General features: G+C 31.2%; 2 protein-coding genes and 1 long non-coding RNA gene across 18 annotated transcripts in view; 2 read left to right on the top strand and 1 right to left on the bottom strand.

Annotated features, from left to right (window-relative positions):
- The window catches only part of LOC100876585 (opioid-binding protein/cell adhesion molecule homolog), a 657546-nt gene that overhangs the window by 335850 nt on the left and 295249 nt on the right, over positions 1–26447 (top strand). The gene's annotated exons all lie outside the window — the stretch shown is intronic.
- The window catches only part of LOC143265949 (uncharacterized), a 199091-nt gene that overhangs the window by 62916 nt on the left and 109728 nt on the right, over positions 1–26447 (bottom strand). The window contains exon 1 of one of the 2 annotated variants that reach the window (XR_013040724.1): positions 5339–6112. Coding sequence is in view for 1 of the 2 variants with exons in the window: in XM_076540724.1 (XP_076396839.1) it covers positions 9491–9500 (10 nt within the window). In the remaining variant the exon portion in view is untranslated. Of the gene's footprint in view, positions 1–5338; positions 6113–9490; positions 9598–26447 lie in introns of those variants that run through there. The other variant, XM_076540724.1, reaches the window with a different exon arrangement.
- Positions 9899–12904, top strand: LOC143265950 (uncharacterized). The gene is made up of 3 exons (XR_013040725.1): positions 9899–11116; positions 11241–11323; positions 11995–12904. It is a non-coding gene; the product is annotated as an uncharacterized LOC143265950 (long non-coding RNA).

Here is a 26447-nt window from a genome sequence, read left to right as displayed (position 1 = left end):
AACCTTAAATTAATAACAGAACAACAAATGTCAATAATATTAACTTGCGTTCTTTACCTGAAATAAGTAAAAAATAACAATAACCTACATAGTTGTTAGTTCCGTGTGATTAAAAAGTTTCTTTTGCTGTACATCGTGCCTTTTATCAAGACACACAGAAACGTTTAGTTCGTCGAGCAGAAACGATTAACCCTTTGATGTTACGTATACCATGATCCTATAAAGGTATGAGCATATTTGCTGGTCAATATTCACATTCAGCAACTTCAGTTATTACAGATACTACGAATTCTTACTAAAATACGTTAGATTGTAAATATTAAAATAAATGCGACGCTTGATGTGAATACTAACCACAACGAAAATATATTCCGTTTGAGGGAAATAGAATACTTTTCTTTTAAGAGCGTACAATACATACTTGTTATAGTTCCAACATACTTGGACTATAACAGTATAATAATTAATTCCAGTTACTGATAAATTCTAATTTGCTTAGGTTAGCGTTAGAATAGTAATTAGGATCTGAAAGTTATTAAAATCACAGAAATTCTAAAATTCAAAAATGGTAGAACTTTGAAATTTAACAATTTTTTAATTCAAAACCTCTAAAATTTTTTAATTGTAAAATTGCAAATTTCTATTATTATAACATACTTTAGTCTTAAAATTCTAAAATTCCATTTTCAGTTTAATAAGTGCCATTGTAATTAATCGGTGTTAGAAGTCACAAGTCGCTCTAAGTCCACCAGAAATTCCTAAATCGCTCGAAACTGACAGAAATACCTAACATGTTAAGCCACGATCTTGTAACAACATAACGTAGCCAATTTTGCGAATGCGAGCACAACTGTGGTCGACATGTATGCGAGCAACTAGAAGACCAATCACTGAGTGAAATTCCGGACAAACATACATATTCTACCAGGCAAGTAGCACTTGCAGCTGGCCAACTAGCCAAATTGGTCAATACATTTAGCTCCAAACGGTTGGCTTATAAAACCGGACATTATGGTATATTTGACAGGGGAAAAGTTTTGATGAAATTTGGGGATTTTTAGATTTTACAGTTTTGCTATTTTATTATTTTATTGTATCATTAATTTTGTATTTTTATTTCTGTTTTAGTGTTTTACTATTTTGATAGCTTTCTGAGTTGCTGGTTTACTAATTTATTCTTTTATTATTTTGCTAGGTTATTGTTTTACTATTTTATTGTATTATTATTTTATTATTTTGATGTTTTGATATTTTATTATATTACTTATTGTATTTTATTATTTTGCTATTTTACTATTTTATTGTGTTGCTATTTTAATAATTTTTTATTTTATTTTTTCAATATTACATTGTTTAACTATTTTATTGTTTCGTTATTTTGATAGTTTATAGTTTTACTATATTACTGTTTTATTGTATTATTATTTTGTGCACTATTATTTTATTATATTACTTATTTTATTTTATTATTTTGCTATTTTACTATTTTATTGTGTTGCTATTTTAATGATTTATTATTTTACTTTTTCAATATTATATTGTTTAACTATTTTATTGTTTCGTTGTTTTGATAGTTTATAGTTTTATTATATTACTGTTTTATTGTATTATTATTTTGTATATTATTATTTTATTATTTTAACGTTTTGATATTTTAGTTTATTACTTATTTTATTTAATTATTTTACGATTTTACTATTTTGCTGTCTTACTGTTGTATTAAATTATTTGTTTACTTTTTTAATACTGTATTGTTTAACCATTTTATTATTTTGTTATTTTACTGCTTTTCTGTTTTAATACTTCACTATATTTTTATTTCATTAATTTATTATTATATTGTTTTATTGCTATTTTATTATTTTACTGTTTGTTTTACTGTATTATTGTTATAATATTTTAGTACTTTGCTGTTTTATTAATTTATTATTTTACTGTTTTTTATAATTCTGTTTTACTGTATTATTGTTATAATCTTTTGCTACTTTGCTGTTTTATTAATTCATCATTTTCCTATTTCAGTATTGTATTATTTTACTGTTTCACGGTTTTATCTTTTTCTAATTAACTATATTATTGTTTTACCATTTTATTATTTGTTATATTAATGTTCTGCTATTTCATTATATTACTCTTCCACTACTTTGCTATCTTATTGTTTTATTTCATCATCTTGCAGTCATACTATTTTACTATTTTTACTTCTTACTATTCCAATATTCCCGTATTATACACTACAACCTTACCATTCCATAACTGCGCATTTATCACCAAAGTCGTAAATCAACGTCAGTGATTTAACCAGAATTTTACGTATTCTAAAATATACCAGACATACCTGTTCCTTACAGTTTTTAATAAAATTTCATAAATAAATCATAAATTTATCTACCAGTTCCGTATTTAGCAAAGAAATTTCTACTCCCGTGTACTTTCATACATCATAATTGTTCCTTTTTTCGACTCCGCGTTATGAGAAAGAAAATTCAAGTGCAAACATTTTTGTCACGTTTATAATGACTGTGTTTCGGTCTAATTTCCCTCGGAATTGCACACTTCCATGGAAATTTGCATTTTAATCGTTAATATCCCGTTATCGCGAATTTGTGCTGCGACAAGCAGCTATGCCAAAATTTGTTCCGACGAAATTTTAAGCGAATCGCGTTAGATAGCTCACCGAGTTTCTCTAATGTGCTTTCGTGTCACGTAAACGTCACGTCATGACGAGCCATCCTGAATAAAAATCATTTACAACGATTAACAACTCCACTTGATTTACAACGAAACTTGTCATAAAACTTCACAAAAATATCTCGAATTTTTCATTATAATTTATCTATGTTTTAAACTTAAAAATATTGTTGTTAACAATATTATTATTATTGTGAAAAAATATTTTCATTTATTCTTTAGTAATATTTTTGATATACGTAGTAACGTCATATAGTACTACAGGTTTAAATTAATAAATAATACAACCAATAAATATTAATAACCTAAATTGGAAAAAAAATATTAATAATTGCATATATTAATTTATAGCATTAATTAATTACTAAATTATGCGAACAATTGAAATCACTTTTCGTAAACGAATTTTCTTTCAAATACATAACCTCCTTGAATTTACGAATTCAATTTTCTCTACTGCAAAATATTATTTCATATCCATTTAGTTTTCAGCGACCACATATGTATGAAAGATGAAAAATTCTTGTAATGTTTGTTTTTCATTAAAAAGTTGTCGATTTTTAATGAATCTGCAGTTTCAAAATAAACGTTTGATGTTTTGCGCGAAGACAACGGTAGAACTTTGATTCGCCTGTAATCCATTATGGCGGCGATAGTATCAATTCTTTCATCTCTTTGAAAAACCTGCTGTTGACATTCTGCGCTCGGTTTCTATTACACTTTTGACCTCGAATGAAAACGTGTAATCGCGTAACCATGAGAAAGACGGTGAAGTGTGTCATCGTACTTTGAATCTTTCAAACGAGGTAGGTACTCGCAAACGATGTGTTCCAGAGTAAACTGGTTAGCGTGAAAATTTCCTATTTTTTTTTGCAATTTAGCAATTCACAACACGGTTCTTTCAAAGAAAATTGTCGCTTTAAGAATTTCCTATGAGGGTATTGCATAGTGCTTTGCAACAGCCGACTAACCGCGACTGACTCGGAATTTCTTTTTCAATTGCTATTACACATTTGATTCATTTACTTTGACACTGGTGATGTGAAAGAAATGAAGATTATGATAACAGAATATGATATTCTATATCAATTCATATTTTATCAATATATTTTTAAATATCTTAATGGTACTTTTACCTATAAGCAATCTATAATGAAAATAATTGAAATTCTTTAATATTTTGAAAGCGGTACTGTCTTTGGGTTGAAATTATTTTTGACAGAATATATTATGGTTTTTAGCTTCAATAAGTATTTATTAATAGTTATTAGAAATACTTAGTAATACTACTTGTAAATCTGTAAATCTGTTCAAGTATCGTTAATCTGAAAATTTGTAAATCTGTTCAAGTATCGTTGCTTCTATTATCAACTTGCACGTTCTAGTTTAATTTCTAATATTCAACAAAGTGGACACTGTTTTATAATCAATGCATAAAACTCCTTAACAATTTCACTGTTATTTGAAAATTAATTATGAAAATTAATTTCGTACTGGCTCCGATTTCAATGAAAATTATAATTGTGATCTGAAGGTAAAGCTGATCGGTAATAATAAGAACATAAAAATATTTTTCTGAGTAATGAGGTCATTCCAATAAAGTCCTCATTTCAGAAACTGGATATGAAGACAATTAGTACCAAATTATTCAAAGAAATTAAGAAATGGAACAACTGAAATCCATTTAATTAATGATTATAATAATGGATTAATTGCGAAGGTCCACTTGAGTATGAAAAAACCTTCACTCTTTTAGCAAGGAATTTGAACATTATTGAATAATACATACATTATCGAACATCACAAAATACAATTTGAGATTCACTCAAATTTCAACCATTAACTTATTTATAAAACTTGTATGATGTATCTATTATGAGAGATGCATCTATTATAAATGACGTATATATTATTATATATTTTCATTTACATATTATGAAATTTTTAAAATTCAGATGAAAACTGCAATTACAGGGAAGCAAAAGATAAATATATACTAACAGGACGTTAAACGTTCCGAAACTTTAACAAGATCCAAATGAGTAATCAAAAGAGAGAAACTTTGAAACTCTTAAGAAACAGGAACTTTTGCTTTAGCACAGCGTAAACTAGCAGCAGTATCGTTCACAGTTTCTGCAGAAAAAGTTTGAATTCTACATAAGACTTTCCAAAATTGAGATGAAAATTTATATTTCATGCTTGAAAATTCTGTCGAACGGGGAAACTTATAACGAATTTACGTTTGGAAGTTTAATCGGTTTTATTTATCACGGGTATTTTTTATTTTGATGTGAAACAAAATGTTGAAAATAGAAAATTATCATAAGTCTGTAGATATGCATAGTATAGAATGATTTGTTGTAATGTGAAGTTTTGTGTTAATGTGAAATATAAAGTTAGTTCAATATAAATGTACAGTGAATATTGTACTGAACAAAGTTTAAACACTGTTTGAATCATTCTTAATATCACTGAGAAAGTTAGACAGGTTGACATCCATTCCCGCTCATATCGAGGTTACCTATGCCACCAATATTACACAATTTGTATTGTCAGTGTTGAGATTATGGACGTGATAAATAACTAAGTCGCACAATACTAATTTTAACTGTAACATACTTATTTAACATAATATAAGAATACATACATTCACAGAGCGAAGCTTCCGCATGTACCGAACAGATCTCGATCGATCATGAATCAACCATCACGCAAGGGGCAGCACCGTCGACGTAAAAAAAGAGGGCGTAGTAATCTCGTAAAAGACTGATCCCAACAGTGTTACTAAAATTTACTGCAGCTAAATTGTGCGACAATCTACTAAAAATAATTTCAAACTAAATATCTGTACCACTTCCAAAATAATTTTTCCAATACCGTTAATCACCATCGATTAAATATTATAGAATTTCAGTTATTTTCGTTACAGATTACAGATAAAAATATCGGATTAAGTTTTACACGGTAACAATTATCTTCATTTCTTTCAGAAATGGACTTGCCCCATTTTCCAAATAAACGGCTGAAATCTAGTAAGCGAACTGTTGTCTCTTTTTTCGTTTGATTACATTTCTGCTTGGCGGGAAACGAGGCCATCAGTCTCGACACTCGATTCTCGCAAAGTTCGTCCATCTCGGCCATAATCGAGTATCGTTTGCGATTCAGAAAGACGGGTTTTAAGTAATCGGTCGGCCGCGGAATATGTGGGCTCTGCCTAAACAGCGCCCGCAGCCAGGAGTTCCGGCGAACTTTTTCAATTTCTTACGATAAAGGGAATACCAGTATTTTATCGTAATTAAAGGTAAGCGGCAATCGGGGAAAACAGGCGTGGAGTTTAAAACGAAGTAATTAAGCGATGGGTGGTTCGGCCGAATTTAATTATACGTTCGAAAGAAACGTGCACTCTTCCGCCGCGTTAGTTACTCGTGTGTTATATTAATCGATAGAACGGTTATGAGCACGATCGGGAGCAGTAACTGGCATTCTTACAGAAAATGTGACAACCAATGGAAAGGGGATGTCGCTCTCGTTCATTTTTACGGATCTCTGGGGATTTAGGGATTTTCGATGTACGGGAATGTAAAGATATGGCGACACAGCGACTTGAAAATATAAGTATTCGGTCTATTGGGAATTTGGGGATTTTAAGATCGGGAGATCAACGTATTTTAAGAGCTAGGAGTACGATAACTTTAGAATTTGAGGATTTGGATATTTTGGAGTATAGAAATGTAAAGACATATTTGGAGTCATTAAATTTGGGGATATTGGAATTTAGGGATTTCGGGATTTGAAAATCTAGGAATTTGGTAGCTTTGAATCTGGTAACTTTTGCATTTAGAAATCTAGAAATTTGGCAATTTTTTAATATACGGATTTTTGGATTTGGACATCTAGGAATTTGGTAGTTTTCGAATCTAGGGATTTTGGGATTTAGAAGTCTAGGTATTTGGTAACCTTCGAATCTAGGGATTTTTGGATTTGGAAATCCAGGTATTTAGTAACTTCCGAATCTAGGAATTTTTGCATTTGGAAATCTAGGAATTTAGAAACTTTCGAATCTAGGGATTTTTGGATTTGGAAATCTAGGAATTTGGTAACTTTCAAATATAAGGATATTTGGATTTGGAAATCTAGTAATTTGATAACTTTCGAATCTAGGGATTTTGAGATTTAGCAATCTAGGAATTTGGTAACCTTCGAATCATGACATTTAAATCTACTACTTCAGAGATATGGGGATCAATTTGACAGCGAAAAAATATGAAAATCTATGGATTTATGGTTGCTTTTGAAATACGAAAAAGTAAGTTAGAAATGTGAATTTATTAATTGGAGAATTTATAAACCCGAAAATTCGAAAGCTTGAAAGTTCAAGTATTCGTAAAACTACAAAGAAATTCGTAAGTTGATAATTTGAAAACTATCGAGGTTCAGAAACGTGAAGAAGGGTTAAAGCGGTGAAATCCCAGCGATCGTCAACGAACCAGTCAATTTTGCTAATCGAATGGAAATCGAAGGGGAGCGATTCATCTGATCGAAATAACGAACGTGGTACTTCAGAACTATCGTTCGATGACACTCGAATCGGTGAAAGATAGGAGAATGTTGGATCAGTGGAAACACTGATACGAATCTCTGTATTCGTTCCCTCTTTGCGTTTCTCGAACTATACCAGCCCCTCGGTTAGCAACGAATAGCTAAAGAAAACGTTGGATTAAGAGCGAAAAAAAAGGGAAAAAGAAAGGATCTGCTCGCAATCGATTGCACCTCGAAGACATCGGCGCGATGCCTCGACCTACTGAATAGATTCTGCTTCTTGGATAGGTAGCTACGTTTCTTTCAGCGTCGTTTCGAATAACCTAGATAAAATCGCGTTTACGCGCAGCCTTCTCTCTTGACAAGAGAAATCCCTGAAAAAGATTTTTAGTGGTACTGTCTTTTTGTTTTTCTACCTTTTCTGTAGATGTCGATGAGATTTACAGACATTCTCAATGTATTGATTTGTACACAATAAGAAATTTCAGAACTATTTAATTTAACACTTTTAAAACTTTTTAAATTTCTCACTTGGCAAGTTTTGAGCTTTCAAACCTAGGGATTCTTAAATTTGGAAATTTGGCAATTTGGAAACTTTCGAATCTAGGGATATTTGGATTTAGAAATGTAGGAAGTTGGTAGCTTTCGAATCTAGGGATTTTTGGATTTGGAAATCTAGAAATTTTGTGGCTTTCGAATCTAGGGATTTTAGGATTTAGAAATCTAAGAATTTGGTCAGTTTCGAATATAGGAATTTTAGGATTTAGAAATCTAAGAATTTGGTCAGATTCGAATCTAGGGATATTTGGATTTGGAAATCTAGGAATTTGGTAGCTTTCGAATTTAGAGACTTTGGGATTTAGAAATGTAGGAAGTTGATAGCTTTCGAATTTGGGGATTTTGGCATTTAGAAATCTAGAAACTTGGCAACTTTCGAATCTAGGGATTTTTGGATTTGGAAATCTAGGAATTTGGTAGCTTTCGAATCTAGAGACTTTGGGATTTAGAAATCTAGGAAGTTGCTAGCTTTCGAATCTAGGGATTTTGGGATTTAGAAATCTAGAAACTTGGTAACTTTCGAATCTAGGGAGTTTTGGATTTGGAAATCTAGGAATTTGGTAGCTTTCGAATCTAGAGACTCTGGGATTTAGAAATCTAGGAAGTTGCTAGCTTTCGAATCTAGGGATTTTGGGATTTAGAAATCTAGAAACTTGGTAACTTTCGAATCTAGGGATTTTTAGATTCGGAAATCTGGGAATTTGGAAACTTTCGAATCTAGGGATTTTGGGATTTAAAAAATCCAGAAACTTGGTAACTTTCGAATCTAGGAATTTTTAGATTCGGAAATCTGGGAATTTGGAAACTTTCGAATCTAGGAATTTTGGGATTTTAAAATCTAGAAACTTGGTAACTTGCAAATCTAGGGATTTTGGGATATGGAAATCTAGGAAATATTTATATAGTTACTAAAATTTTAATCGAACAAACGTTTTGTTCGATTCGTTCAGAAATGATATCTCCTTTTATTGAAATTCTTTTTTCTGATCGAATCGATGAAATCAATCGTATCATCCGCATTATTGAAAGCAATATTTTCGACATTAATCCTGCATTTCTATGCTCGTATATGCACGCGCTTCGTTCATATTCACCCTCGTATGGCAATAAAAGAAAGGGTGAAGAGTCGATTGCAGGGTAAGGGGATGTTATATGAACCGGCGATATTGTTGATCGACTGAAAAATCCAATAAAACCCTTATTTTCCTTATACAACACGAATTTTATTTTACGATATCGAGGAGGAAAATCTTTTAAACTTTCATCTACCGGTGTTTCTTCTCTCCTTTTCCATTCTCGCTTCCGAGATATTTTAAGAAATGTCGATGTGAATAACTTACACAAATCGCACTAAACCAACTTTAACTTAACGTGGTTATTTAACGTAATTTAATGCAAGAACATATTCACGAAACGACGTGCAACGAACATCTTGAGATCAATCATGAATCAACAAGATCGCAAGAAGCAGCACTAATGATGAAGAGAGGGTGCAGTAGTCTTATGAAAAAGGCTGATTTCTAACGAGAAGAAAATCGAATTTTTAAATACAAGAAATTCTACCCGAACACATTTAGAAACGAAAACTAATTTTTTTATGAATATTAAACACAAGAATTAAGTGCATTGTATAAATATATTGTTTTTGTTGGACATTTATTTAAATATAGCGCGATGAATTGGCGTTCGGGCACTTCCGTACGTTTCGCCATCACCGAAGAAAGTCCAACTTTGCATTGCGTTCTGAATGCTTCTTAAATTCTTCATCGTCTTCGAATCAGTGTTTCTAATTCTCCACAATCCGCAAACCTACAAAACCAAATATCAGTGTCCATTATTCTGTATTTATAATTAAAAATTATGCCTAATATTTTCTAAATACTAATACATAAGCAAGAATGTATTAATATAAATATTTCCCAATTTTAAAAATTAGCAAATTCTCAAATCCCCCAATTCTCAATTTCCCAATTTTGAAAATTATCAAGTTTTCAAATCACCCAATTCTTAATTTCCCAACCTTGAATATTACCAAATTCTCAAATCCCCCAATTCTCAATTTCGCTACTTTGCAAATTACCAAATTCTCAATTTCTCAATTTTGAAAATTACCAAATTCACAAATCACTAAATTCCCAATTTCTCAGCTTTGAAAATGAGCGAATTCTCAAATCCCCTAATTCTCAATTTCTCAATTTTGAAAATTACCAAATTCACAAATCACTAAATTCCCAATTTCTCAGCTTTGAAAATGAGCGAATTCTCAAATCCTCTAATTCTCAATTTCCCAATTTTGAAAATTACCAAATTCTCAAATCCCCCAATTCTCAATTTCCCAATTTTGAAAATTACCAAATTCTCAAATCCCCCAATTCTCAATTTCCCAATTTTGAAAATTAACAAATTCTCAAATCCCCCAATTCTCAATTTCCCAATTCTGAAAATTACCAAATTCACAAATCACCAAATTCCCAATTTCTCAGCTTTGAAAATGAGCGAATTCTCAAATCCCCTAATTCTCAATTTCCCAATTTTGAAAATTACCAAATTCTCAAATCCCCCAATTCTCAATTTCCCAATTTTGAAAATTACCAAATTTTCAAATCCCCTAATTCTCAATTTCCCAATTTTGAAAATTACCAAATTCTCAAATCCCCCAATTCCCAATTTCCCAGTTTTGAAAATTATCAAATTCTCAAATCACCCAATTCCCATTCATTAATCTGTATTTATAGTTAAAAATTATGGCTAATATTTTCTGAATACTAATTCATAAGCAAGAATGTATTAATATAAGTATTCAGAAGATTCGCAATATAAAAATCTTTGATTCTTGAAAAATATTGCTGGAATTATTAAGAAATATCAATAAATATCATACGATTCTATTGTATTACACGATAGTATATTATATTGTAGAATCGGAAATTATTCGATGAGTGATTTGTTTCATCGAATATTTCATTTACAGCGCCATTGCCGGAGCTAATAAATGACTTCGATTCTTGCAATCTCGCGATCCTTCATACATGTATTGCCACTCTACGTGTATGCGTGATTTGATTTAATTCGTGTACGATCACCGGTACCAGTTTATTGGGACATTCGAATTGCTCGTTAACAACTGCTGCGAAATTTCATTACGTTCAGTAATCGGAATCATTTGTTCAGTGACACTTTACGAAATCGGGAAAACAATCGTACCGCAGAGTATCTCAATTCTGGAATCTGTATCCTCTATGAAATTGTGATACCATAAGTACTGGCAGTAATTACGAACTAATTGCAGAGGCTGCTAACCACTTTACAATATTAAACCGATGAAACGGTAAGCCTCTTTTCGTTATTAGTTTCCGTATTAATCAGCGAATCTGTTATGCATGTTCCGATTGTAACGTGAAAATAATTATGTCACAATACTTATTAACCTCTTTATGCGCGATTTTTTTCAGATTATTGAGCAATTATATTTTACTTAAATCTGTGATAATTGTATTAATAAAATACGGAGGTCATAGTACATAATAGTATAAGGGTTAGTATAAAGATTAATATAATTAGTAATTATTATTTGCATGTGGCGAATATTTTTATATAACGTTTATTGTAGGCATAATAATTTAATATAACATACACTGCATAACCTCTTCACGAGTAACATTTTTATATTTCATTTATTTCAAACCTATCAAAAATGATTATTTATATATAATTAATCTAATGGTTTCCTGAATATAATAAATTAATATTTAAGTACAATAATTACTTCTATGAATTAATATTTATGTGCAGTAGTTATACTGATTATTTGTGTATAATAATGTAGTATAACATATTTCATATTTATACAAAAAATCTGTAACAGATTAGTACGAAGATACACTGCTTACTAGACTCTTCATGAGTAACATTTTTGAGGTTAAGGTTGCTACAAGTGTACTTAATTTAAAGTCACAATGTCATAAACAGTGATTATGCATAATAGTATAATAAATACGATAATTATTTGTATATAAAAAATCATTTAGATCTGATTATAAATTGACTAACTATGTGGGATCACTAAATAGAAATGCTGCATGGTATTTTGACTTTCCTTCTCCATTTTGATTAGTGCGTCAGACGCACCTGCCTATTAAATCACAGAGCGAAGTATCAATTTAGTGAAGTTTAATTTATTGATCAAAAATTGAAAATGTTTCGTAGCCTGACGAATTTACAGTCCCGAATAAAAAGGATGCGGATTTGTATGGATACATATGGGTTGGAAAAGGAACGTCCCTGGTGGAAACTGTGCTGGAACCATTTGTCTGTGCAGCCGAGGCGTCGAGTCAAAGAAAAGTGTATTTCCTCGCCGAGATTTTCGTCGGTTCAGAGACAGAAAAGAGGCGGCTGGCGTCGTGTGTTTCCGACATTCTAATGCGACACGTGAATCGATGTTCCATCAGCGTAGAGTGAAGAGGAAGGTACGCTTCGAGAACGTTTCTCAGGGTTTATTCTTCTCTCCTCGAATGGTTTCTTCTGCTATCTTTACGAGTGACTCGAATTGTACCCTCGCAAGCAGCTACATACCAAATAAATATGTTATGTGTCACGTTGTCTTTAACCGGTTAGCCGTTGACTTTTTTATAAAGCGTGTATTACAAACATCATGCGGTAATAAGCTTCAAGATCGTAACTTAGGGTGAACATTTTTTTCACCCTCTAAAAATTTAGTATGTTATGTAAAAGCATCCTTTCAAAGCTTGAGCTTAGAGATTTAAATTCAAGAGGACGCTCAAAGTTCACAAGATGAAATTAAAAATATTTGTTAACCATTTATTTAAAATTATGTATTTATCAATAGTTATTTTTTATGTTAATTGTAGGTATCAAATTTATAATTTTATGTATTTAATTTAAGACTTGCAGTCTTTTTCTGTCAAGCAATTATTTTTATTACATGATTGATATTCTTATGTGTTGTTGTACTACTTGTATTATAATAAATATTGCAACTGATGCTCTGTTTTAGTTAAAAATTTATTGAATCCTTCTATCAGTGCTGCTTGCTCTGCTATTATTAGCAACTTGCAAACTTTCCAATATTTCTTGACAATTCTTAACTTTAAGAGTTAAGTTGAAATTAAAACCAAGCATCAGTTGCAATATTTATTACAAGTAATGTTAAAAAATTGAGAATAAAGAAGTTATAAAAAAATGTATAAAAAGTGAAGAAAAAATAAAGTGTATAAAAGTAAAGAAAATATAAAGTTTAAATGAATTTTGCACTACAGGAAAAAGGTTGCTATACGAGGTAGCTGTCAAAATGTTTTTTGTACAGCAGAAAATATTTGCATTGTATTGGTGGCCATATAACGAGTGTATACCAATACAGACAACGTTCATCCGGCAATATATCTGTCCGTTTCGAGCAGTAGTCCCCGACAGGGTGGTTTCGTTATTTGTTGTCGGAAGGATCAGATAATAATGCGGACACGCAATAGTAGGCCTACGATTAAATCGCAAGCTAATATCGTCGCAACCGACATTCGATAATTCAACGATTCGAATCCGACGTTCCGTTGCCGTGCGATATTCGTTCCTGGCAAATGGCCAGTGCACGTCGTCCACGAAGCAAATGGCCTCCTCCGAGGTAAGTTCACGTGCCACTCTCGATAGATATTACGATGTACACTCGGATACAACGTAGCATAACTTTGAGAAAGGTCACGTATATAAATTTGAACACTTGTTTTAATTTTTGAACTTTAGAGTTTTTTCATTTTTTAATTTACATATTTTTACATTTTTGTATTTTTTAGAATTTCAAGTTCTTGAATTATTCATTTCTTTAGTTTACAAGTTTATAATTGGTTAATATACTAATTTGAGAATTTGAAAATTTGAAAATTACTCAAAGTTAAAGTTCTCAAGTTACCAAACTCTTAAATTACCAGATTCTCAAGTTACCACATTCTCAGGTTACCAAGTTCTCAAATTACCAAATACTCATATTTCCAAACTCTCAAATTTCCAAATTCTCAAGTTTCCAAACTCTCACATTTCAGAACACTCAAATTTCCAAACTCCCTAACTTCCAAATTCTCAAATTCACAAATTCTTAAATTTCCAAACTCTTAAATTTCCAAATTCCCCAATTTCCAAATTCCCCAATTTCCAAATTCTCCAATTTCCAAACTCTCAAATTTCCAAACTTTCAAATTCCCAAACTCTCAAATTCCCAAACTCTCAAATTTCTATATTGTCAAATTTCCAAACTCTCAAATTTCTATATTGTCAAATTTCCAAATTCTCAAATTTCGAAATTCTCATTTTCCCAATTTTGAAAATGACTAAATTCACAAATCACCAAATTCCCAATTTCTCATCTTTAAAAATGACCGACTTCTGAAATGCCCCAATTCTCAATTTTCCAGCCTTGAAAATGACCAAATTCTCAAATCCCCCAATTCTCAATTTCCCAACCTTGAAAATGACCAAATTCTCAATTTCCCAATTTTGAAAATTGACGAATTCTCACATCCCCTAATTCTCAATTTCCCAACCTTGAAAATTACTAAATTCTCAAATCCCCCAATTCTCAATTTCCAAAACCTTGAAAATGACCAAATTCTCAATTTCCCAATTTTGAAAATTAACAAATTCTCACACCCCCAATTCTCAATTTCCCAACCTTGAAAATGACCAAATTCTCAAATCCCCCAATTCTCAATTTCCCAACCTTGAAAATGACCAAATTCTCAATTTCCCAATTTTGAAAATTAACAAATTCTCACATCCCCTAATTCTCAATTTCCCAACCTTGAAAATTACTAAATTCTCAAATCCCCCAATTCTCAATTTCCAAAACCTTGAAAATGACCAAATTCTCAATTTCCCAATTTTGAAAATTAACAAATTCTCACACCCCCCAATTCTCAATTTCCCAACCTTGAAAATTACTAAATTCTCAAATCCCCCAATTCTCAATTTCCCAACCTTGAAAATGACCGAATTCTCAAATCCCCCAATTCTCAATTTCGCTACTTTGCAAATTACCAAATTCTCAATTTCGCAACTTTGAAAATTACCAAATTCTCACATCCCCCAATTGTCAATTTCCCAACCTTGAAAATTACCAAATTCTTAAATCCCCCAATTTCCAATTTCCCAACCTTGAAAATACCAAATTCTGAAATTTCCAAATTCCCAATTTTGTCAAACATAATACATTCTCCCATCTATCTATGTCCGTCCGCCGTAATTTCCCGGTACCTAGAATTAGACTGAAAATGTAGATAATCAATGAAGAGTCGTTCGGGGAAGGGGGAAGAATAATAGATACCAATCGGCGCACAAGATTAAAAACACGCTAGATGCAAATCAGCAGTGTTTTAGCGAAATAGAATTGTTCGGATTTGTTGAAACGTTGGGCGAACACCGGTTAGTTAAAACCCTGACAAACTACTACCATCCTGTGTTTTAAATTCAGCTGCACGGATTCAATCTCATTTGCAAAAATTTCCATGCCGATCGGGAAAGGGAAAGGGAATCAATAATTTTAGAATCATGCTGTTTAAAATGAATTTTACGATACCAGCTGAATCCCCGTTGAAAATGAGATGCAGGGAACGTAATAAAAATCGTGCAACGAAATGATAAAAATTTTTGAAAGTCAAATTTTATTCGAAGAAATTCAGTTCTCGTAGATGTAACGTATCGATAAAAATATAATTTGATGTTAAACGCAATTTCTTTTACTAGTTTTCTGTGATTTTCTTTTTAATTGTGGAAAAATTCAAAATATTGGAGGCTCAAGGAATTTAGGGTAATTTGATTGAAAAATAAGTTTTTGATATATTTTTTACTCGTTTTCATAACAAGATTTATTTTTAATATTTGTATGTTCAAAAAATATTTTCAAAAATACTTGGAGACATTTTATATTTAATTATGTAACTAGGTATATAACTAGGTTAGGTTAGTTACTGGGTTTTTTAGTTATATATTTCTGGGTGAAGTTATGGATTTTTTAAAGTTCTGAAGTTACCATGTTCTCAAATTACCAAGCTCTCAAGTTAACAAATTCTCAAATTTCCAATCTCTCAAATTCCCAAATTCTCAAAGTTCCAAACTCTCAAATTCTCAAAGTTCAAAATTTTCAAATTCTCAAACTCTCAAATTTCCAAATTCTCAAAGTTCCAAATTCTCAAATTTCCAAACTCTCAAATTCCCAAATTCTCAAATTTCCAAACTCAAATTCCCAAATTCTCAAAGTTCCAAATTCTCAAATTTCCAAACTTTCAAATTCTCAAACTCTCAAATTTCCAAATTCTCAAAGTTCCAAATTCTCAAATTTCCAAACTCTCAAATTCCCAAATTCTCAAATTTCCAAACTCTCAAATTCCCAAATTCTCAAAGTTCCAAATTCTCAAATTTCCAAACTCTCAAATTCCCAAATTTTCAAATTTCCAAATTCTCAAAGTTCCAAATTCTCAAATTTCCAAACTCAAATTCCCAAATTCTCAAATTTCCAAACTCTCAAATTCCCAAATTCTCGAATTTGCAAACTCTCAAATTCCCAAACTCTCAAATTTCCAAACTCTCAAATTCCTAAACTTTCAAATTCCCAAGCTCTCAAATTCCCAAACTCTCAAATTTCCAAATTCTCAAATTCCCAAACTCTCAAATTCCCAAACTCTCAAATTTCCAAATTCTCAATATTATATAAATATTAACCTCTGTCTTCTTTTAAAAATGTTTAAAAAATATTCAAGTCTTTATTAATACTTGTCTGAATCTAAAAATATTAATTGCAATTTGAAATATTGATGAGTATTAGTCTAGACAAATGATAAAATATTTACACACATTATTTTCAACGTTTTTCTAAAAATCTTCAAGAATGTTTGAACATTTATAAATGTTAGTCTGTATGTTTTCATACAAATTGAAGATTTTCAAATATTTACAAGTCTTTTTAAAAATACTTAAATATTTATGAATATTAGTCTGGGTATCCTTAAAAAAACAATTTGTGAAACACTTAAACGTTTATAAATTTTAGTCTGTGACTATCTAAAAAGGTTAATAATTATTAATCTCCGTGACCTTTCAAAATTATTTAAAGAAGCCTTAAATACGTATGTACATTAATTTGCATATCTTTCTATAAATGTTTATAACGTACTTAAATTTTTATAAATGTCAGTCTGTATGTCGTTCCAAATATTTAAAAGAACGTTACAATAAATTATACCGAGACCTTTTTATTCCTAACAGATTAAAAGTATGAAGAGTAAGAAAGAAAGAAGATTAAACTTTATTTTTTAAAATCAAATTCTTTCTTAAGTTACAAGCACCAGTAATTAGTACAATGTTAATAACACCGTGGATATTATGTTTGAAGAGGAAGGAAACTCTGAGAACAGGAAGTACGTAGTCATAGTGGTCTTATTAGTACCGGAAGTGGTGTCTGTTGAACCATATACAAAGCCTGTATCAATCATTCATTACTCTGCCTTGAGTACATCATTTAAAATAGAATTAATATCTCCTTCCGCATATTTTTAAAAATTATTTTATTTAATTTAAAACAATTTTAAAAATTGTTACTTTTATTACTCGTTCGATTAAAAGAAATCGTAGCAAAATTTTAAAGTAATTAGGAAATTTACAAGAATTTTATTACCAGGTTTTAATTAATTATTATTACTTTGCAGGATGAAAGTTTGCAATTAAAATTGTAGACAAATTTTAAATTATTGTTTATGATACTTTTAAGGTTAGGTTATACTGCCATATACAGGGTGGCTCACCACATTTTACCATCTAAATTTGTGTCATTATTATTACTCATAGCAAACAATGTTTTAGATGAAGTTGAATGGTTTTAAAGGGGGCATATGCTGGTGGTATTTTTTTTTGTAGGTGGACATGTAAAGGACATATGAAGGTCATTAATGTTTTTTTAAATGGAATCATATATTTTTTATTGCATCAGCTGATACTCCTTCATATTCTTTACAAAAAAGTATTAATCTATTTATGTGAAAAAATCATTAGTTTAAGAGATATTTTAATTTTAATGTCTATTTACAGATAAGGTTCAATATGGCGACCATTTCATCAGAACACTTTCTGAATCGAGAAATTAATGACTTACTAACATTCCGTAGTGTATAATTTTTCTGCATGTGTATCACTTTTCTCAGCTTCAAAATAAACTGTTAACATGTCTATCTTGTCTTCTTTAGAATACTTCATTATGAAGTGATAATTCACCGTATCGTCGTATTCACCGTATTAGAGACGTAACAGAGACTAAATTTCACTGTTACTGCGTAACAAAAAAAAAAAACAAAAACTCACAATTCGTTTGGTGACACGTGACCTCCCAAAGCATGTAGAAAAACATTTGCTGTTCAGTTAGGGCAATTCATAATATTGACCAGAAAGTCACGATTTCCTAACAAGTTAGAATTAAAATAAAAATTTACAATTAAAACCTCAACAAACTCAAAATAAAAGTTACAAACTTGAGATCCTCTACCGAAAAGAAGATTCTACTGAATCCCTACCAAAAAACTTGCAAGTCGCAACAAAATCTTGAAGTAACCAAAATTGTAGCGTCATATAGAAGACATCGTATCAAATTTAGACACTTAATAATTAAAACGTAATTTTGTTGTATGATTTATCGTTCGCCCATCGAACGACACTGTTTCGCTCAATTAAATTAATCGTTAATGCATCGAACCAATACCGTTACATTATCAAAGTCAGCAAATATCTCGTTGATAGCATTAATGCGATTATTAATAGTCGTTATTAACGGTCCCTAGCTCAACGCTGATGTGATCGAACACGGAACAATGCATACTGAATCTTTCATTTTGCTGCCATTACGAAGCCTATCATCGGCATAAATCAACAGGCATATAACGCAGAAGCTGTTGCGTTAACCCGTCGTTAAATGAAGACAATGCATCAAGTATTCAGCTTGGGAACAATAATGTGGGATAGTGTTTCGCTAACTATAATCACCCTTCACTGGAAAAATTCATGCATTCTTTATTAACGATGTCAGTTTAACTCATTACGAATGTGCTATTTCTAGTTTTTATTATATGGTTTAGGAAAAATGCCTGTGATACAAAATAAGTTGTACATATTTGATTTATGCCGATTATTTCAGAGATTCTTAAACTAAATTTTGAAATTATATCCCTTAAGTTTTTGCTTTTATTAAAATCTCGTTTAATAAAAATATTGCGTCAAGACTTTTTGTGGTTGGTACGTAACTAGTTAATAATAGAACTAGATAATTGAGTCAAAAATTATGTCTCAAGATTAAAATGCCTAGGGTTGGTCTACAAAAGAGATGTTGAGGAGGGAGTCCTCCACATATGCACATGACATACATATATGTACATATACACATAAATTTGATGACCCCTGGTGACCTATTAAGTATAGAACTTTTTAAATTTTTTCCCACAAAAAATGTAATCAAATACAGCTTTCAAAAAGTAGAGAAATGTATCATCCATATTTAATGAAAATTGCTGTCGTATAATCAATGCATATGTAATAAGCATATGTGAATAAGCATATCTGTATAAGCATATGTATGATATGTGAGCATCAATCTTCTCATGTAATTACAAGCAATGTTTGCACCACGTACCTACACAAACTAGTCCATAACGAATTTATTACAAAACAGAAAATAAATATAATCGAAGATTTGTCAATTTTATTACATAGGTGAAACTGTATTCACGTTCGATTCCAATTATTTGCGAGCGGACGTTTTTCGCGTATGACAAATCCATTTAATTACGTTTTAATTAAATGAATTAATCTCGATTCAATATTATACCAGCGTGTAGATGTATGTAACATGCGAGGAAAAAATATGTACAGTAGAACGCACGCGATCAATTGTCCAACAGCAAATACTCAAATTATCACACATCTGTTTAACGACCGACCAGTTAATTGAAATTTCGTCGTGCACCATTTCACCATACTGATGCTATTTACTTATACACCGTCAAGGGATATAACGATAACGACAAAGCACGTTTGTCCCATAAAAGTGCGATTCCATCGAATTGTTTCGTTAATGTACCGTTCGCTGATTGATCGATGTGCACCAACACGAATAAAGAATAACGCTGCAATATTAGGTTTTTGCATGTAAGTGCATTAGTGGGTTGCATAAAAATGCAAGGAGTATGAAGTTTGAATAAGAATGCATTATTGTGATTTTTGCATAATGATTACTGATATCTTCCCTGGTTCTTATTCGGACGACTAAACTCGTTCTTTTCTACTTCTTCTATGTGGGATCATTTAACACCATTCCTTTCTGTCTTTTCAGTTAATAATAAATATTACAATATATTAAACAATACATATTGTTTTCGTTTAATAATAAATATTATAATATATTAAATAAAATATCCATGTATTATTCCTAAATGTTTATTTATTACAACTGCCTTATGTTTACAGAAATATTTATGACTTGGTATTTAAAACTGTACCAAATATGTTGGCATCACGTAGTGGAAGAAAAATAATTTTACACAAATACTACAAATGTTCTGTAATTTGTTAATTATGATTTAATGATACATTTAGACTTTTGTAGTAATAATAGTAATATTTTTCTTAATAATAATTCGCCATGCTACATATACGCCGTTTTTACAACGAAGAGTAACACGTTTTCCGGAAGTTAACCTTTTACGATTGCGCAGTAAAACAGTGCTGCCCTCATAAGCCTCACGCTTTCGCTAGTTGGCGCCAATATTTAAATTTAGATTGCTATATTTTAACAAAATATCTCCCCCGGAAGCTTTCATTAACTTAGCTAAAGCGAAAATATCAGTTAGAGACCACGTCTTCATTAGTTCGTTTCATTTTATTAATAAACTAGCCCATCTACCCTCTTCGCAGGGTTAAAAATAAATATCGCCAGCAAGATTCAATAAGAGAATAAGATATTCATGAAATTCGCGTGTTTTATTTTTGAAGAAGAGATAATATCAATAATCAGATTTACTATTGTAATGATTGGAATATTAAAAAAACTGTTGTCCAAATTAGAATAGGAGCGGTGAAATTTCACCGGCAATTAATTCTTGAAGTCTGGCTCGTTGAATAACTTGTAACTATCGCAGAGCTCTTTGATAAACTATATTCTTTGTGCGTTTGTCGTGACAGAGAATGTTCAACTCGTACGACATAGTGACATGATACGGTGACGCCATTTTTGCCGCCAAGGTGCGCGTGGAATTGTAGTTAAGGTTTTGTAGTACTTCAATTTTGATCGCCACAAAACCTGTCCCAAATCTACAGATTCTGATCTACCTCCGAGCAAAATTTATAAAAAAAATATTCAGTTCCTGCGTGATGCGATGTAAAATTGAACTCAGATTTATGTGATGTTATAAGATAATGATTTTATGATACTTTTAAACTGTAACAGAATTGCAGCGATCTGAATCGATTGTATTAACCGTAATGACATCGATTAAGTTTATGGTACATGATCATAAGAATACTCGAAAATTTTATAAAATATACTGTTATCTTTTGATAATTTAAATAAATGATATTAAAAATTAACTTATATCGTACAGCTCAGAATTTCGTTTTATGCATTCATAAATTCGTAGTATTTATTTATACTGATCTGCCAATGTTTTTTGTTTGTTGGTTTAACGCTACACAATTCTGTTTCACGTTTACCGAATACGTCGGATTATTCGATCCCGATACGTCCCACATCAGTGGAACACGAAATCCAGATAATTCTAGGATTCTACGGAAAATCGTATACCAGTTAGCACCTACGTAGCAAATATATTAAACGTTCAAAGAGAGATTTCAATGCTGCGTCTATATTGTCCCTGTTCGATCAGATTCTCTTTGCGATCGGCAGATCAATTAATCAATGCCTTCAAACTGTACTGTGCACAGAAGAATTGGATATAGGTACATTTACCACGATCCTTTATTCCGTTTCAACGAAATATTTCAGCCGTTTATTTTCACAGTGTGCCACGTCCATCTTTAAAAGAAATGACGGTAATGGCAGCAATAGATAAAACTTAGTATGCTATTTTTATCTGTGAACAGCCTACAGTCAAAATAATTGAAATTCTCTAATATTAATCTTTACAATTACAATAATTCATTAAATTTGAAAATGGAAGTAGATTTGGGTATGATTTTATTTTTTTAAATTCCCTACATCTCTAGTTCCAAGTGAAACCCAAATTTACAGTTACAGGTCCTTTGATCTTCACATTCCGAAATCCCCAAAATACCCAAATCCCCAGAAGTGTTTCCAAATAATAATAGAACGATAAAATGAACCGTATAGGATAGCAAGAGTTTTCGGTTGCAGTTTATTCCACGATACGAAACGTAGATAAGTGAATTTCCCCTGTTGCTCTTCGAATCATCCTGTTATACTTTCGCGCCGTCCTTTGCTTTCCCTGGAAACTTTATGAAAGGAAAACAGTTGCACATCCATGGTGCCGTAACTTCGATAGATGCTTAGTAACTCCCTAAGTTAAAATGAAATACGCGTGGATGTTAGTTCGCCTACACTTTTAGATCGTGTCGATGCGTGCCCCCCGGGCACGCTTCTTCACGGTAGTTAATCCCCTCAAGAAATTTCAACATGATTTCCGACTTGCGTAAACTTTGCTCAACGAAGGGTAGAAATTAAACTGCGAACTTCAACCGTGATAATTTTCTATCATTCAAGAGTAATTACGTTATTACGTTTAAATGGATATCTATAGCGTTCCCCTTGTTGTGTTAATCACTCATGTTATTATGTACATATACATGTGTACACTATATGTACACAATAGCTTACGCATGCATGTACAATATGTATAATTTAAACGGATTTGTCATACAATATTCATAATTTATACGTATGTACAATACAGTATACATATACATACATACAACTTACAGCACACAATACACGTATACACCTACTTGTACAGATAAATCCCTATATTTCGATTAAATCATTAGATGTCGAAATCGCAGGAATAACCAATATTGAGAGCCTCTAATCTTGAAATTTCCAAATTCGTAGATCTCTAAATCCCCAGATTCCTCAATCTCGAAATCCCTAGAAAAATACCTAGATTCAAAAAATCCCTAGATCTCAAGATCGCAACATTTCGAAATCCTTAGATTCAAAAATCTCTATCTCACGAAATCCTTAGAATATAAAACCCCTAGATCCCAAAATCTCTAGATTCAAAAAATCCCTATATCCCAAAACCTCTAGTCTTCGAAATCTATAAAGTAAAAAATCCCTACCTCTCAAAATCTCTAAATTGAAAAGTCCGTAGATCGAAAAATCCCTGGATTCAAAAAATCTCTAGATCCCAAGATCTTTTCGAAATCCCTAGATTAAGAAATCTCTACCTCCCAAAATCTCTAAATTAAAAAATCCCTAGATCGAAAAATCTCTAGATTAAAAAAATACCTAGACCCCAAAATCTCTTCCTTCCAAAATCCCTAGATTAAAAAATCTCTACCTTTCGAAATCCTTAGATTCGAAAATTTCTGCCTCCCGAAATCCCTAGAATAAAAAGTCCCTAGATCGAAAAATCCCTAGATTTAAAGATCTCTACCTTTTGAAATCCCTAGATTCCGAAATTCTTAGAATTCAAAATCCCTAGATTTAAAGATCTCTACCTTTTGAAATCCCTAGATTCCGAAATTCTTAGAATTCAAAATCTCTAGAATCAAAAGTCCCTAGATCCAAAAATCTCTGGATTCCCAAATGCAAAACTTCTAAAGTTTCTTCGATTCCTAGGTTCCCAAATCCCTAGAATCAAATAAATTATTAACAAATTATTAAACAAATAAATGTAATCATTAATCCTGCTGAAGTTCGGTATCAGACATTCTTCATAACTCACTAATTATAATTGCGCTGATAATTGATACAGAAATAAAATTCCAAAAATTCAAATTCATAATCTGAAAATTATCCACATTCCTAAAATTAAAGTGTATGCCTTGCGACAATAATTCATGTGTCATGTGTGAACAATTCTATAAATATTACAACTGTCAAATTAATTGACAGAGAAGAAACGAAGTGGAAGATTCCCGTAAAATATTCGGTTATAAAACTGGATCTAAATTCGTCGTCCAGAAAGAAATTCAAAACCTTTGCAGACAGTTGTCCTAGCTTACGTGATATTTCACTGTCCTACATTTAGGAGCTCGTGGGAATTTGTCTTGTTCCTTTAGAGATTGAATCTGGAACACGTGGTGTATTTTCCGCGAAGGAAAAGCGCTCCCCGTATTTTTTTCTTCCCTTTCATTTCTCCTCTTTTTTTTCTCGCTTTAGTTTATCGTTTTATAGCGGCACCGCTGTGGATGCATCTTTGAGAAGTCCCCGGAGCTGCGAACTTCGCGTGCAAACTTTACCGCCATAAGCAGTATTTGAATATACATATGCAGTGGCAAACGAAAAAATAAAGAACAGAAAAAGAAAAGAAACGGGAGGAATAAATGAGGGTAAAAGCTGAACCGGCATTAAGTCTGCTAAAAACGAGTAACAAAAAGCAGCAAAATTTCGGGAATAATTGCTTTTCATTTTCGGGTTAACAATGCACAAGGAATTCCCGTTTTAAAATTAATTCATAAAGCCGTCAAAAGGGGACAAGATGCGCCGTTCGAAATTTACTAAATCGTTTTTTTATTTTGTAATCGGTGTGGTTCTACGTGTCTACAGAATCAGCGAAAGTTTCGTACGTTTCGGATCGTTATACGGCGAATTCGAAATGTTTAAATGAGGAAGAAATCTTGTGGAGAGATTTAATGTTTGTTAAAACGAATCAATCTCGATGTAGAATTTATGGTAGAACTTAATGTTCAATCAGTGAGGGTAAAATCACGGTAGAACGTTTAAAAAGAAATATGTGCATAAAGAAGCAAGTACTTAAAGAATAATCCGCTATCAATTCATTTTGTACGCATACCTTGCTACCGTACGTAGAAAATCGTTTCTCTATATTATTTTAGATTACACAGAGCTCGTGTTTGCGCTTGGAAATGAGGTTTCGAAATAACGATAACAGCGAAATTACAGTGTATTTTTGAGATTGCTTTGTACTCTCACCGCGGCCACATAGTTTTCCATTATTTCGTAATTCGAAATTGCACGGCGTTATCCGCTTTTGTGTTTGCAATTACGATGCGAGCAGCAACTTTATTTCATAATTAAAAATTATAACGCGATCGGGGATGGTCGGGATACCAAGGCGTCATCCTACGACTTTCATATCCAATTATTATTTTTATCCAATCTGTGGTTTGCGTGAACATTATTTTCTGTGTCATAACAAATTTATTACATGATTTTATTGATTTTATTTAATGGACTTGTTAAATGTAATAAATTCTTACATTTTTTATGGTTTCAAGATATAATGTCATTTTTAAAATAAAGTACACATAGAATGTATATATATGGATAAAATAAATATTTTTGTTATGATTTTATGATGTAAAATCATTTGAGCTACATAAATGAAGCTTATTTATGAGTCTAAAATATACAATCATTTATTGAACAAATAAAGTGCATATTATAAAATTAATGAGTAGATGTATGTACAATAAATGTTTTTGCTTATCATGGTTTTAAAATAGAAAATCATTTATTAAATAAACAAAGTGCATATTATAAAATGTATGAGTAGATTTAAGTACAATAAATGTTTTTGTTTGTCATGATTTTAAAATAGAAAATCATTTATTAAATAAACAAAGTGCACATTATAAAATGAATGAGTAGATGTATGTACAATAAATGTTTTTGCTTATCATGGTTTTAAAATAGAAAATCATTTATTAAATAAACAAAGTGCATATTATAAAATTAATGAGTGGATGTAAGTACAATAAATGTTTTTGCTTATCATGTTTTAAAATAAGAAAATCACTCAAAAAATAAATGAAATAAATATTGTGAAAGACATGAGTAGACATAAATATAATAAACTTTATTACTTATCATGGTTTAAAAATAAGAAAATTACTCAAAAAATAAATGAAATAAATATCGTGAAAGACATGAGTAGACATAAATATAATAAACTTTATTACTTATCATGGTTTTAAAATAAGAAAATAACTCAAAAAACAAATGAAATAAATATTGTGAAAGACATGAGTAGACATAAATATAATAAACCTTGTTACTTACCATGGTTTTAAAATATAAAGTCATTTAGAAAATAAATAAAATAAATATTGTGAAAGATATGAATAAATCTCATTATTATGGTTTCAGAATTTAAAATCGTTTAGAAAATAAATAAAATATGTGTCACAAAACATATGAATAAACGTAAATAAAATAAAGTATTTATAACTATTGTTAGAACATGCGTTTGTAATTCGCGCCCCTGCGTATATTAGTGCCATCTATAAGTGGGCCTTGTTGCGAACTATTGGCTATATGGCGTAGGGACGCTATTCGCGCGCGCTTTTTCCTGTTACGCCATCTTGTTTCTGACGCCACTATGCGTTAATTATACTTACACTTTAAATATCGCTTTCAAAAGTCATTAACTGTAGCAACTATAAAGTATAAAAAAATAGAAAAG

Source organism: Megachile rotundata, chromosome 15, assembly GCF_050947335.1.
Source record: "Megachile rotundata isolate GNS110a chromosome 15, iyMegRotu1, whole genome shotgun sequence".
Taxonomy (NCBI): Eukaryota; Metazoa; Arthropoda; class Insecta; order Hymenoptera; family Megachilidae; genus Megachile; species Megachile rotundata.
Note: the sequence above shows the minus strand (reverse complement) of the source record. Positions and strands in the feature narration are given on the sequence as shown.